The sequence below is a fragment of the Babylonia areolata genome, chromosome 31 (assembly GCF_041734735.1).
Source record: "Babylonia areolata isolate BAREFJ2019XMU chromosome 31, ASM4173473v1, whole genome shotgun sequence".
Taxonomy (NCBI): domain Eukaryota; kingdom Metazoa; phylum Mollusca; class Gastropoda; order Neogastropoda; family Buccinidae; genus Babylonia; species Babylonia areolata.
This window is the reverse complement of record NC_134906.1, coordinates 26,734,565-26,749,564: the sequence shown is the minus strand read 5'-3', so window position 1 is coordinate 26,749,564 and position 15,000 is coordinate 26,734,565. Positions and strand designations below refer to the sequence as shown.

Sequence of the window (15,000 nt, the reverse complement as noted above, 5' to 3'; positions counted from 1 at the left end):
GCATATTAAGTTTTGATCGGTTTAGGTTTTATACCTATAATGATGGTGGGCATATTAAGTTTTGATCGGTTTAGGTTTTATACCTATAAAATCTGACACACCAAGTCGAAACTTTGACATAATTTGCATAACAACATGATTTAAATTTAGAGACAGATATGGTCTGACGAAATGCAAAGTCCCAGTGAACATGGAGTTCGTTTGAAACCTTTCACTCGCCTGACAGAGAGAGAGTCAGAGACTAAGAGAGAGAGAGGGGAGAGTAAGCTTCCGTTTCCGTTTCCGGTTTCCGTTTCCGGTTTCCGTTTTTCGAGCAAGAGTCACTGCTGCCTCCGGGACAAAATCCATAAGAAACTCTACACACATCTAGTTGTTGTTATTTAACTGTGAGTGCCTTACCTCTTGGCCTTCTGCATGACACGACTTTTCTTGACCGATTGATATATGACGTCAGACTGCAAACATTCGTCTTTCAAACGCTGGCAGGATCTGGGAGTAAACCGTTTCACCTGTTGTTTATAGTTCACTTTTAACTCTCTCCATACAGACGGCGAAAGAGACGAAGTTAACAGCGTTTCACCCCAATTACCATCATCAAAATATTGCAAGAGGGAGGCTCTTATACTGAAGAGGTGAATGTTGACAAAGAATACCACAATTCTGACGACGGAAGCTAAAGGTCGGGTCATTGAGACACCCACTGGACATCCGAGGGGTCTGTGTAGAGGAGAAGAGAGGACTGGCCGTACTGAGTGAGTTAACGTAAGGCAAAGGCAAGGCAAGGCAAGGCAAAGGCAAAGGCAAAGGCAAAAAGTTCATTTCTTGTGTCCCCTGGGGGCATCGAAACGTCTCATACATACATATTTTAGATATACCATACAAACAATAAGAGTGATGTCAAAAGAACAAAGAGAAATATCGAAAGACCAATAGGCACCGCCAATATACATTAATAAATAATTCATCCTCATCCATTGACAACAGACGTAGCTTTACCGAAAGGAACTACAAACAGAAGAAACAAGTGCTTATAGTTTTAACAATTTTTCTTCTTTTTTTTTTTTTTCTTTTTTTTTTTTTTTTTGTCGCGAAACAATAAGTGGAATTTAAGGGAGTTGGGGCGGTTTGTATAATAACTAAGTAGATACTTTTTTAAAAGTCTGTCACTTTCTAAGAAAGGACACACAAACAAATAGTGAAACTCATCAGCAAAGTCGTTTGTGGAACATTTATCACATATAACAAAGCGTAAAGTGACGTCATTTCTAACTCTGACACTCCCCAAGAAAACAAGAGACCCCCCACCCACCCCCCAAAAAAACCCTGACAGAAGTAAGATAATGCATGACTAATGTACTAATGATGATGATGATGATGATAAATGACAACGACGATGTTGTTTTCTTAAATGATGACGCTGATGACAATGACAACGACGACGATGGCGACGACGATGATGATAATGACAAGTAGACGAGAAAAAAAAAGGGGGTCAAATCAAAGGGAGACCACTCTCACCGGATCGTCCGCCGACACGTGACCCAGCTTCCGCACGTGGTGCAGCACGAGCGGCTCGATGAGGATTCGCTGCGACTCGTTGTCAATGAGCACGGGCGCCTCCTCGTGAAGGCGCCGGAGGACCGTCTTGACGTGGGGCCCCGCGTCCCCGACCACCGCCTGCAGAGCGTCCAGGGAGAAGCTTCCGTCCAGAAGCTGGGCCAAGGTGCTGACCTGGCCTTGAACCTCGGGGCTGAGCGAGGCGAAGAAGCGGCGGGCTTCGTCGCTGAAGCCTTGAATCAGAAGGTCCGGGTTTCTGGACAGCTCCTGGTAACGTGCGACCAGGGTGTTAACTCTCTCCATACGGACGGCGAAAGAGACGACGTTAACAGCGTTTCACCCCAATTACCACCATCAAAATATTGCAAGCGGAAGGCTCTTAAACTGAAGAGGTGAATGTTGACAAAGAATACCACAATTCTGACGACGGAAGCTAAAGGTTGGGTCATTCAGACACCCACTGGACATCCGAGGGGTCTGTGTAGAGGAGAAGAGAGGACTGGCCGTACTGAGTGAGTTAACGAATGTGTGCGTGGTGGGGTGTGGTGAGGTGTGAGGTTGTGGGTGTGAGGTTGTGGTCCGTTGTTGTGGGTGTAGACATAATGGGTGTGGGTGTTGTTGGTGGTTGTTATGGGTGTGGACATAATGGGTGTGGGTGTTGTTGGTGGTTGTTATGGGTGTGGGACATAATGGGTGTGGGTGTTGTTGGTGGTTGTTATGGGTGTGGGACATAATGGGTGTGGGTGTTGTTGGTGGTTGTTGTGGGTGTGGACATAATGGGTGTGGGTGTTGTTGGTGGTTGTTATGGGTGTGGACATAAAGGGTGTGGGTGTTGTTGGTGGTTGTTGTGGGTGTGGACATAATGGGTGTGGGTGTTGTTGGTGGTTGTTGTGGGTGTAGACATAATGGGTGTGGGTGTTGTTGGTGGGTTGTTGTGGGTGTGGATATTGTGGGTGTGGTTGTTATTGTGGTCGTTGTAGGGGTGTGGGTGTAGATATTGTGGGTGTGGAAAGTGTGGATATTGTGGATGTGATTGTTATTGTGGTGGTTGTGGGTGTGGGTATTATGTACGTGTTGTTTTTTTTTATTGTGGGTCGTTGTGAATGTGGCCAGAAAGCATCCTCTCCCCAACACCCCCAATTTTTGTAAACTGGGGCAGCATAAGTACATAAATAAAAGACAGAATATATAAATCAATAAACACAAAATACGGTCCCTTAGTCTTCGTGAGTTGCTGGGCACTGTATGCAGACTATCATGCACCCCCCCCCCCTCACGCTCCCCCCCTCCCCCAATCCCACTCCCACCACCCCAACCCCACCCCCAGCAGGCTGCTTGAATAAATAAATATCAAAGAGAGAGAGAGAGAGAGAGAGAGAGAGAGAAAGAAAGACAGAAATACGCTCTCTTGACCTCCGTGAGTTCCTCGGTGTTGCTGCAGACAATCATGCATCCCTTACCTCCACCCCCCCCCCCCCCCGTCCCCTTCAAAACACACACACACACACACACACACACACACTAACTAACTAACCAACTAACTATCCGAACAGCATAAATCAGTAACTAACTAACTAACTAAACAAACAAACAAACACGCTGCCCCACACTGACCTCGGTGAGCTGCTCCGCGCTGTAGGCCTGCAGCCCCCCGCCCCCCACCAGCTGGGCCACGCGCAGCACGAGGGGCGGCCGCCCGTGGCAGTGCGCGCGCAGGACCTCGCGGAAGTCGCCCGCCGTGACGTCGGGCGCGTGGTGACGCAGCAGCTGCAGGGCGTCGCCCAGCGTCATGGGGTCCACGCGCCGCTGCGCCCAGGGCGGCACCTGCAGCTGCCGCCGTGACGTCACCAGCGTCATGACGTCACCGGAGGCGGCCAGCGACTGCAGGCATCGCACCAGCCCTTGCACGTCCTCGCCCGCCGGTCTCAGGCGGTGCACGCGGCGGAGAAGAAGCAACAGCTTCCCTCGTTCCGCGCCACCGCCACCGCCGTTTCTTTTCTCCCGCAGCCATTGCGAGACGGCCCCCGCCAGGAGGTTCTCATTGGCTGCCGCCTCGTCCAATGAGAAGGCCCGACAGATGGCGCGCATGACTCCAGGCCAATCGGCGGCGTCCTCGCAGTTGACGGTGAAGACGCGGAAGACGGTATGCGTTGGCGTTGGCGCGGGCGCGGCATTCTCTGTCTCGCGTTGGTGGTGGTGTTCGCTCTGTAGTTCTTCCGCAACCTGACAAAAATAAATAGATAAAACTAAGTGGTAAATGATAATCTAATCAAATTATGGAGCTTAGAGGCTCACCGACCACCACCAAGGCCATCTGAAGGCCGAGTATCGCCATGTTAGCATCAACTTCCAATCAAGGGTTAAAAAAGAAGAAGAAGAATTTAAATTGTTCACTTAATTAATTAGTTAATCAATCAGGTAATCAATAAATGATTTTAAAATAGAGGGGGAGAGAGAGAGGGAGGAGAGAGGTAGGGAAAGGGGGGGAAAGGGAGAGAGAGGGAGGAGATAGGGAGGAGAGAGGGGGGAGAGAGGGGGGAGGGAGAGAGGGGGAGGGAGGGAAAGAGAGAGGGGGGAGACAGAGGGAGGAGAGAGAGGGAGAGGGAGGGAGGAGAGAGAGAGGGAGGGAAAGAGAGAGGGAGGGGAGAGAGAGAGCGAGAAGAGGGAGGGAGAGAGAGGGAGGGAAAGAGAGAGGGGGAGAGAGAGGGAGGGAGAGTGAGGGAGGAGAGAGAGAGGGAGGGAAAGAGAAAGGGAGGGAAAGAGATAGGGGGAGAGAGAGGGAGGAGAGAGAGAGAGGGAGGAGATAGGGAGGAGAGAGCGGGAGGGAGAGAGGGGGAGGGAGGGAAAGAGGGAGGGAGAGAGAGGGGGAGGAAAAGAGAGGGAAAGAGGGGGGAAAGAGAGAGGGAGAAGAGAGAGGGAAAGAGAGAGGGCGGAGAGAGAGGGAGGAGAGAGAGGGGGGGAGAGAGGGGGAGGAAAAGAGAGGGAAAGAGGGGGGAAAGAGAGAGGGAGAAGAGAGAGGGAAAGAGAGAGGGCGGAGAGAGAGGGAGGAGAGAGAGGGGGGGAGAGAGGGGGAGGAAAAGAGAGGGAAAAAGGGGGGAAAGAGAGAGGGAGAAGAGAGAGGGAAAGAGAGAGGGCGGAGAGAGAGGGAGAGAGAGGGAGAGAAGAGAGGGAAAGAGAGAGGGGGGAGAGATCAATAACTAGAATTTAAAAAAAAAGGGGGGGGGGGGCGGGGGGGTGTGGTTTCTTTCTGTCAAAGGTCTTTGTAAGTAAAGCCGTTTGTCGAAAAGTACTGACTGAAGAAGTGTACGTCGTGAGTTCCCCTGAGTTTTGGATTTTTGTTGTTGTTGTTGTTATTGTTGTTGTTTTTTTTAACCCGGGACCCTTAGATTGAAAGTCCAACGCTTTAACCACTCGACTACAGCGCCGTTCAATTCTGGTTTAATCTTTCAGTTGTTTTGTTTTGTTTTTCTTCATGTGCATGTGCTACCTCCTGGAACCTGATACAGCGAACGTTAGACGCACGTCGGCGTTTTCCGAACAAGAAACAGACGAGGGAAATAGGATAGGTTGGGTGGGTGTTTTGATGAGGCCACAGGGAGAGAAAGGGGGAGGGAGGGGGGAGGGAGGAAGAAAAGAGGGAGAGGGGGAGGAGAGAGGGAGAGAGAGAGAGTGAAAGAGGGAGGGAGAGAGAGGGAGAAGAGAGAGGGAGGGAGAGAGGGGGAGGGAGAGAGGGAGGGAGAGAGAGGGGGAAGAGAGAGGGGGAGGGAAAGAGAGGGAAAGAGGGGGGAAAGAGAGAGGGAGAAGAGAGAGGGAAAGAGAGAGGGCGGAGAGAGAGGGAGGAGAGAGAGAGGGGGGAGAGAGAGGGAGGCAAAGAGAGAGGGGAGAGAGAGGGAGGAGAGAGAGAGGGGGGAGAAGAGGGAGGGAAAGAGAGAGGGGGAGAGAGAGGGAGGAGAGAGAGAGAGGGAGAAGAGAGAGGGAAAGAGAGAGGGGGGAGAGAGAGGGAGGAGAGAGAGAGAGGGAGAGAGGGAGAGAGAGGGAGGGAAAGAGAGAGGGGGAGAGAGATCAATAACTAGAATTTTTAAAAAGGGGGGAGGAGGCGGGGTGTGGTTTCTTTCTGTCAAATGTCTTTGTAAGTAAAGCCGTTTGTCGAAAAGTACTGACTGAAGAAGTGTCCGTCGTGAGTTCCCCTGAGTTTTGGATTTTTGTTGTTGTTGTTGTTATTGTTGTTGTTTTTTTTAACCCGGGACCCTTAGATTGAAAGTCCAACGCGGCTTTAACCACTCGACTACAGCGCCCGTTCAATTCTGGTTTAATCTTTCAGTTGTTTTTTTTGGTGTTTTTTCTTCATGTGCATGTGCTACCTCCTGGAACCTGATACAGCGAACGCTAGACACACGGAGGCGTTTTCCGAACAAGAAACAGACGAGGGAAATAGGATAGGTTGGGTGGGTGTTTTGATGAGGCCACAGGGAGAGAGAAAGGGGGTGGGAGGGGGGAGAGGGAGAGAGGGGAGAGAGAGCGAGAGGGAGGGAGGAAGAAAAGAGGGAGAGGGGGAGGAGAGGGGGAGGAGAGAGAGAGGAGAGAGAGAGAGGGAGGGAGAGGGAGAGAGAGAGGGAGGGAGAGAGGGAGAGAGAGAGAGAGGGAGAGAGGGGGAGGGGAGAGAACCCCACCAACCCATTCAAATCTCTCTCTCTCTCTCTCTCTCTCTCTCTCTCACACACACACACACACACACACACACACACACACACACACACGCACGCACGCACGCACGCACGCACTCAGACAAAGAGAGAGGGGGAGAGAGAGGGGGATGAGAGAAAGAAAGAGGGAGCGAGAGAGAGAGAGAGGGAGAGAATCCCACCAACCCATTCAAATCTCTCTCTCTCTCTCTCTCTCTCTCTCTCTCTCACACACACACACACACACACACACACACACAACACACACACACATTCACACACACACACACATTCACTCATATACGCACACACACCATACACGCACTCAGACAAAGATAGAGAGAGGAGGGAGAGGGGAGAGAGAGAGACAGAGGGGTACACCCCCCCATCCCAAACCCATTCAAATCCCCCCCCCCCCTTCCCCGCCAACCCCCCCCCCCCCCTCCTCCCTCACACACACACCACAAAAGAACAGCAGCACTAAAAGCTGACTGTATAGTACTGCCGAACTCCTGAAGCTGTTGTATTTCGAGGGGATTCCCCTACTTTTTTCGCTTCGCAGGTATTCAAGGAGTGGCTGACATCAGACCCAAGGTGTGTGTGTGTGTGTGTGTGTGTGTGTGTGTGTGTGTGTGTGGACGTGAGTGTGTGTGTGTGTGTGTGTGTGTGTGTGTGTGTGTGAGAGAGAGAGAGAGAGATTTCTTTTTATGTCTGCGATTTTGTTTCTGACGAAATGAGATTTTACTCGAAAACTTGAAACACAGATACTGATACTATTCAAAGCAACTGCTACTGCTACTACTACTACTACTGCTGCTGCTGCTATTGCTTCTACAGCTACTACTGCTGCTCTGGTATTGCTACTACAGCTGTTTCTACTTCTTTTACTGCAGCTGCTACTGCTATTGTTGCGAATACTACTAATACAGCTGCTACCTCCACGGCTGCTATAAATACAGCTGTTGTTTCTGCTGTTAGTGTTGCTGCGTCTACTGCTGCCACTGTTACTGCTAATGCTTCTACTGTTGCTGCTTCAACAGCTGCTGCTACTGTTACTTGTACTACTGTTGCTACTGCTGCTGTTGCAACTGCTGCTACTGTTGCTGCTTCAACTGCTGCTACTAATGTGGCTACTGGTGCTGCTGCTACTGTTGCAACTGCTGCTACTACTGTTGCTGTTGGTGCTGCTATTACTGCTACTGATGTTGCAAATCCTGCTACTACTATTGCTACTGCTGCTGCTGCTACTGCTACTTCTGCTGCTTCAACTGTGGCCAGTGGTGCTGATGTTGCTGCTACTACTGTCGCTGCTATTGTTGTCACTACTGTTGCTACTGCTGCTACTTCCATTGCTGCTGCTACTGCTGCTAAAATTGCTGCTGCTACTGTTGCTACTTCTGCTGCAACCGCTGCTACTACTGTGGCTACTGGTGCTGCTATTGCTGCTGATACTACTGTGGCTACTGGTACTGCTATTGCTGCTACTGCTGTTGCAACTCCTGCTACTACTATTGCCTACTGCTGCTGCTGCTACTGCTACTTCTGCTGCCTCAACTGTGGCCAGTGGTGCTGATGTTGCTGCAACTACTGTTGCTGCTACTACTGTTGATGCTATTGCTGCCACTACTGTTGCTACTGCTTCAACTCCTGCTACTACTGTTGCTACTGCTGCTACCACTGTTGCTACTGCTGCTACTACTTTTGCTATTGCTGCTACTGTTGTTGCTACTGATGCTACTACTGTTGCTATTGGTGTTGCTATTGCTGCTACTACTCTGGCTACTGCTGCTACTACTGTTGCTACTGCTGTTGTTTCAACTCCTGCAACAACTACTGCTACTGCTGCTGCTTCAACTGTGGCTAGTGGTGCTGATGTTGCTGCTACTACTGTCGCGGCTATTGCTGCCACTACTGTTGCTACTGCTGCTGCTGAGCTGCCACTGCTGCTAAAATTGCTGCTGCTACTGTGGCTACTGGTGCTGCTATTGCTGCTAAAATTGCTGCTGCTACTGTGGCTACTGGTGCTGCTATTGCTGCTAAAATTGCTGCTGCTACTGTGGCTACTGGTGCTGCTATTGCTGCTAAAATTGCTGCTGCTACTGTGGCTACTGGTGCTGCTATTGCTGCTAAAATTCCTGCTGCTACTGTGGCTACTGGTGCTGCTATTGCTGCTAAAATTGCTGCTGATACTGTGGCTACTGGTGCTGCTATTGCTGCTAAAATTGCTGCAGATACTGTGGCTACTGGTGCTGCTATTGCTGCTAAAATTGCTGCTGATACTGTGGCTACTGGTGCTGCTATTGCTGCTAAAATTGCTGCTGCTACTGTGGCTACTGGTGCTGCTATTGCTGCTAAAATTGCTGCAGATACTGTGGCTACTGGTGCTGCTATTGCTGCTAAAATTGCTGCTGATACTGTGGCTACTGGTGCTGCTATTGCTGCTAAAATTGCTGCTGCTACTGTGGCTACTGGTGCTGCTATTGCTGCTAAAATTGCTGCTGCTACTGTGGCTACTGGTGCTGCTATTGCTGCTAAAATTGCTGCTGCTACTGTGGCTACTGGTGCTGCTATTGCTGCTAAAATTGCTGCTGCTACTGTGGCTACTGGTGCTGCTATTGCTGCTAAAATTGCTGCTGCTACTGTGGCTACTGGTGCTGCTATTGCTGCTAAAATTGCTGCTGATACTGTGGCTACTGGTGCTGCTATTGCTGCTAAAATTGCTGCTGATACTGTGGCTACTGGTGCTGCTATTGCTGCTAAAATTGCTGCTGCTACTGTAGCTACTGGTGCTGCTATTGCTGCTAAAATTGCTGCTGATACTGTGGCTACTGGTGCTGCTATTGCTGCTAAAATTGCTGCTGCTACTGTGGCTACTGGTACTGCTATTGCTGCTACTGCTGTTGCAACTCCTGCTACTACTATTGCCTACTGCTGCCGCTGCTACTGCTACTTCTGCTGCCTCAACTGTGGCCAGTGGTGCTGATGTTGCTGCAACTACTGTTGCTGCTACTACTGTTGATGCTACTGCTGCCACTACTGTTGCTACTGCTGCTGTTGCTACTGCTGCTGCTGCTGTTGCTGTTGGTGCTGCTATTGCTGCTACTACTGTGGCTACTGGTGGTGCTGCTGCTGCTACTGTTGCAACTGCTGCTACTACTGTGGCTACTGGTGCTGCTATTGCTGCTACTACTGTGGCTACTGGTGCTGCCATTACTGCTACTGATGTTGCAACTCCTGCTACTACTATTGCTACTGCTGCTGCTGCTACTGCTACTTCTGCTGCCTCAACTGTGGCCAGTGGTGCTGATGTTGCTGCTACTACTGTTGCTGCTACTACTGTTGATGCTATTGCTGCCACTACTGTTGCTACTGCTGCTGTTACTACTGTTGCTACTGCTGCTGCTACTACTGTTGCTACTGCTTCAACTCCTGCTACTACTTTTGCAACTGCTGCTACTACTGTTGCTACTGCTGCTACTACTTTTGCTATTGGTGCTGCTATTGCTGCTACTGCTGCTACTACTGCTGCTACTACTGTTGCTATTGGTGCTGCTATTGCTGCTACTAACCTGGCTACTGCTGCTGCTACTGTTGCTACTGCTGTTGCTTCAATTCCTGCTACAGCTACTGCTGCTGCTGCTACTACTGTCGCTACTATTGCTGCCACTACAGTTGCTACTTCTGCTACTTCCATTGCTGCTGCTACTGCTGCTAAAATTGCTGTCACTACTGTTGCTACTGCTACTACAGCTGCTGCTACTGCTGCTAAAATTGCTGCTGCTACTGTTGCTACTACTGTTGCAACTGCTGCTACTACTATTGCTACTGCTTCAACTCCTGCTACTACTGTTGCTACATCTGCTTTTGCAACTGCTGCTACTACTGTTGCAACTGCTGCTGCTACTACTGTTGCTACTGCTGCTGTTGCAACTTCTGCCACTACTGTTGCTACTACTACTGTTGCTACTGCTGCTGTTGCAACTGCTGCTACTACTGTTGCAACTGCTGCTACTACTTTTGCTATTGGTGCTGTTATTGCTGCTACTACTGTTGCTACTGCCACTGGTGCTAACTGCTGCTACTACTGTTGCAACTGCTGCTACTACTGTTGCTATTGGTGCTAACTCCTGCTATTACTGTTGCAACTGCTGTTACTACTGTGGCTACTGGTGCGGCTGCTATTGCTGCTACTACTGTTGCTACTGGTACTATTACCGTTGCAACTGCTGCTACTTCTGTTGGTGCTGCTATTGCTGCTGCTACTGTGGCTACTGCTGCTGCTGCTACTGCTGGACGTACTACAGACCTGCAGGGCCAGGCTGGCTTTGCCCACCAGCGGCGGGCCGTAGAGGAACAGGAAGCCGCCATCTTGGAGCAGCCTCGTCTTGATATCCTCGCGCTCCTCGTGCCGTCCAATGAAAACGCGGCTCAGAACGCCGCCCTCCGGCGCGCGCATGCCGGTTTGCTCACGTGACCTGGACAGACAGACAGAAACACACACACACTGTGAGGTGGACGCTTAGAGGATTGGGTTGGCTTTTTTTCCTTTTATTTTTTTTTATTTTTTTTTTTTCGCTTTTTTTGTTGTTGTTTTTTGTTTTGTTTATTTATCATCATTGTTGTCTTATTTATTTATTTATTTATTTACTACTACTACTACTACTACTACTACTACTACTACTACTACTACTACCCCTTTTTTATATATTATAATTATTATTTATTTATTTACTTATTTATGTACGCTTATCTATTATTTATTCACCTTTTTTTCTCAAATCCTGACTAAGTGCGTTGGGTTACGCTGCTGGTCAGGCATCTGCTTGGCAGATGTGGTGTAGCGTATATAGATTTGTCCGAACGCAGTGACGCCTCCTTGAGCTACTGAAACTGAAACTGTTTTGTTTTTGTTTTTTTGGTTTTTTTTAATAGGTAGAGGGCCTGATGTTACGAAGAAACCAATCCAACACACTGGCAGAACGTCAGGTTATGATTTCAACGGCTGAAGAAGGGCTGAATTATTTATATGTAGGATTCATTGGGAACACGTTTCAGGAGAGCCATAAAAGCAAAAAGCAAGCACACATAGGTCAGTATATTAATTTGTATTTGTGTTTCTTTTTGTCACAACAGATTTTTCTGTGTGAAATTCAGGCTGCTCTCCCCCGGGGAGAGCGCGTCGCTACACGACATATTATAGAGGCCAGTCACAAAAGGGTTTTTCTATTGTTTTATTTACAATAGTTATGCAAAGGGTTGGGGGGGGGGCGGTCTTAATTCTTTCCAGGGCGCCTTCTCGCAGGGTACAATTCCGAATAAACTTCACCTTCCAGGTAAGTTTCGTTTTAATCAGTCAGTTCTATCACACCAGTTAAAGGGCGCCATCTCAAAGTCAATGGTTTGAGGTTTGAACCTCTGAAAGACAGGATTACATTACCTCAGTGTTTTATTTTGTGTGTGTGTGTGTGTGTGTGACAATTATCTTCTACTCATTGCGTATAATATGTGTAAACCGGATAACGTCAACCGAAAGTTCTCATTTTGTGGCAATTTTCAGACCATTGCGTACGAAAGTTTGAGTTTCCGTTTTCTCAAGGAGACGTCACTGCGTTTGGATAAACCCATATGCGCTACACCACATCTACCAAGCAGATGCCTGACCAGCAGCCTAACCCAACGCGCGTAGAGTATGGAAAGTTTGAATGAAAGGAAATACAAGTTTTTGACACTGGCATGGAAGTATGAAATGTGTGTAGTTTTCGGATGAGCAGATTGGACTGCTGCAAAAAGTAGGACTGTCGAAAGATATGCTATGAGTGACTGATTTTTGTGTATGGTGTACGTAAAATACACCACACATGAATTCTCTTATTGAGATAATAAAGTATTCTGTATTCTGCAAAATGTAAGGTACAGTGAATTGACAATAATAACAACAACAACAACAACAACAACAACACAACAACTTGTGATAATGGCTTTCGCCGTAAACACTTCCACAGGCTAAGACAGAGAGAAAAAAAAACAACTGCTACACAAGAACCAGATCTTGGGTAGGCCTAGAGAATGAGGGCTGAGACAAACAGCCATACTGGTTATTCAGCAGCAGTGCAGGGTCTCCTCTGGTGTGTGGCCTCCTGGCGACCTAACATCGATGGTTCCCCCATACGACCCAAATATATATCCAGCTTTGTACAGACTAGATGCAAAACAATGTTGGCCATGCTCTGATGAAGAATGTCTGTCAAAATGACCATAATTTCATGCGAGTTAGTACTTAAATTAACTGCTATGGGCTAGATACACATGAATGTAGCCTTCACGTGAAAAAGAATTGTAAAATGGGCACAATTTCTGTAGAACACTGTCAGGGGAAAAAAACAAAACAACAACACACGTCTACACTGCATGCTGTGAGTCACAATGAGAACCCCCCCACCCCCCCACCCCCACCCCAAATGTGTCCTGGCTGGGGGAGGGAGGGGGAAGTGGGGATATTATTATTAATTATCATATTCATATAGCGCTGAATCTTGAGCACAGACAAATCAAAGCGCTTTCGCACCAGTCATTCACACGCATGCATAACTCTAAAACTGAAAAAAACAACAACAACAACAACTGAAGACAAGGGAGAGGCAGGGAAGGGAGGCTATTTTGGGAAGAGGTGGGTTTTAAGGCCAAACTTAAGCAGCAAAGCAGAAATAAGAATTCGCATTGGCACAGCCACTGCAGCCATGACCAAACTGAACAGAGTGTGGAAACGTAACACCCGATTATCCACAAAATTCAAACTCTACAAAGCCCTGGTAGTCTCCATTGTACTGTATGGTTGCGAGGCATGGACACTGACGGCCGGAACTGAAAGGAAGATCCAGGCCTTCGAGAACAAATGCCTGAGGAAGCTCCTTCAAATTCCCTGGATCGAGCACAGGACCAATGAACATGTACGGAGCAGAATTGAGAACCTTGCTGGACCTCAGGAACCACTCCTTTCAACTGTGAAGAGACGCAAGCTGATATGGTTTGGACACAACACTCGACACACCAGCTTGTCCAAAACAATCATGCAAGGCACCATCGAGGGCGGGAGAAGAAGAGGAAGACAGCGGAAGAACTGGCATGAGAACATCAAACAATGGACCGGACTCCACACACGTGAGCTGCTGCCAGCGGCTGCCGACAGAGACAGATGGAGAAGGGAGGTTGCGTCTGCGGTCCTCAGGCTTCCCCCAACGACTATATGTGGTTATGGGCCTGAGGTGAGAGGTGAGGTGAGGGTAGAGGACACATGTCACTGATAGGCGACCATTCATTGGTCTGTTATCCATGAACCTACTGCTCTTATTGTTCGGTGGTAGGACAGGCCATATTTTCTATACATCGTAGGGGGAATCCCGAACTATTTTTTTGCCACTGTCTTTTCTGTATTTATACCACAAGGGAATTTTGTACTCTAAATTGACTGGCGGAGAAACAGGCCTTACGCCGAAGGTATTGATTGATAACCAATGTATGACGCAAATTATACTGCAACACGGTTTGCTGTTCCAATGTTGGCGAACGAACATCGAAGATCGCACATCTAGTGAACCTGCGCTTGTTAATGACACGTTTTCTGTTCCAAAGTTGGCAGAGATCGAATATGGTACATCTGTGACCTGCACTAATCAATATACTCAATCAATAAAGAATCACGTCCCCATGTGCATGGACGCTCGCTCACTCCCTCCTGCTGTGAGCTCAAGAAAGCAAGCTGCACAGCTGGTAACGGGAGCAACAGCCAAGTGGTTTACTGCACTGGACTTTCAATCTGAGGGTCCCGGGTTCGAATCTTGGTAACAGCGCCTGGTGGGGTAAAGGGTGGAGAGGTGGTGGTGGTGGTGGTGGTGGTGGTGGTGGTGTAACTGGGTGGCTGAGGTGGTGGTGGTGGTGGTGGTGGTGGTGTAACTGGCTGGCTGAGGAGGTGGTGGTGGTGGTGCTGGTGGTGGTGGTGGTGGTGTAACTGGTTGGCTGAGGAGGTGGTGGTGGTGGTGATGGTGGTGGTGGTGTAACTGGCTGGCTAAGGTGGTGGTGGTGGTGGTGGTGGTGTAACTGGCTGGCTGAGGAGGTGGTGGTGGTGGTGGTGGTGGTGATGTGACTGGCTGGCTGAGGAGGTGGTGGTGGTGGTGGTGGTGGTGGTGTAACTGGGTGGCTGAGGTGGTGGTGGTGGTGGTGGTGGTGGTGTAACTGGCTGGCTGAGGAGGTGGTGGTGGTGGTGGTGGTGGTGGTGGTGGTGGTGGTGGTGTAACTGGCTGGCTGAGGAGGTGGTGGTGGTGGTGGTGGTGGTGATGTGACTGGCTGGCTGAGGAGGTGGTGGTGGTGGTGGTGGTGGTGGTGGTGGTGGTGTAACTGGTTGGCTGAGGAGGTGGTGGTGGTGGTGGCGGTGTAACTGGCTGGCTGAGGAGGTGGTGGTGGTGGTGGTGGTGGTGTGGCTGGCTGGCTGAGGGGGTGGTGGTGGTGGTGGTGGTATAACTGGCTGGCTGAGGAGGTGGTGGTGGTGGTGGTGGTGGTGGTGGTGACTGGCTGGCTGAGGAGGTGGTGGTGGTGGTGGTGGTGGTGTAACTGGCTGGCTAAGGTGGTGGTGGTGGTGGTGGTGGTGGTGGCGGTGTGACTGGCTGGCTGTGGAGGAGGTGGTGGTGGTGGTGGTATAACTGGCTGGCTGAGGAGGTGGTGGTGGTGGTGGTGGTGGTGGTGTGACTGGCTGGCTGAGGAGGTGGTG

At 49.5% G+C, this 15,000-nt stretch overlaps 1 protein-coding gene across 2 annotated transcripts in view; it reads right to left on the bottom strand.

Moving 5' to 3' along the window:
• The window catches only part of LOC143276174 (uncharacterized), a 68,873-nt gene that overhangs the window by 30,255 nt on the left and 23,618 nt on the right, over positions 1-15,000 (bottom strand). For both annotated transcript variants that reach the window (XM_076580597.1, XM_076580599.1), the window contains exons 2-4: positions 10,546-10,714; positions 3,172-3,780; positions 1,519-1,824 (exon numbers count right to left, since the gene is read on the bottom strand). In XM_076580597.1, coding sequence (XP_076436712.1) covers positions 1,519-1,824; positions 3,172-3,780; positions 10,546-10,695 — 1,065 coding nt within the window. In that variant the 5' untranslated portion in view covers positions 10,696-10,714. The remainder of the gene's footprint in view (positions 1-1,518; positions 1,825-3,171; positions 3,781-10,545; positions 10,715-15,000) is intronic.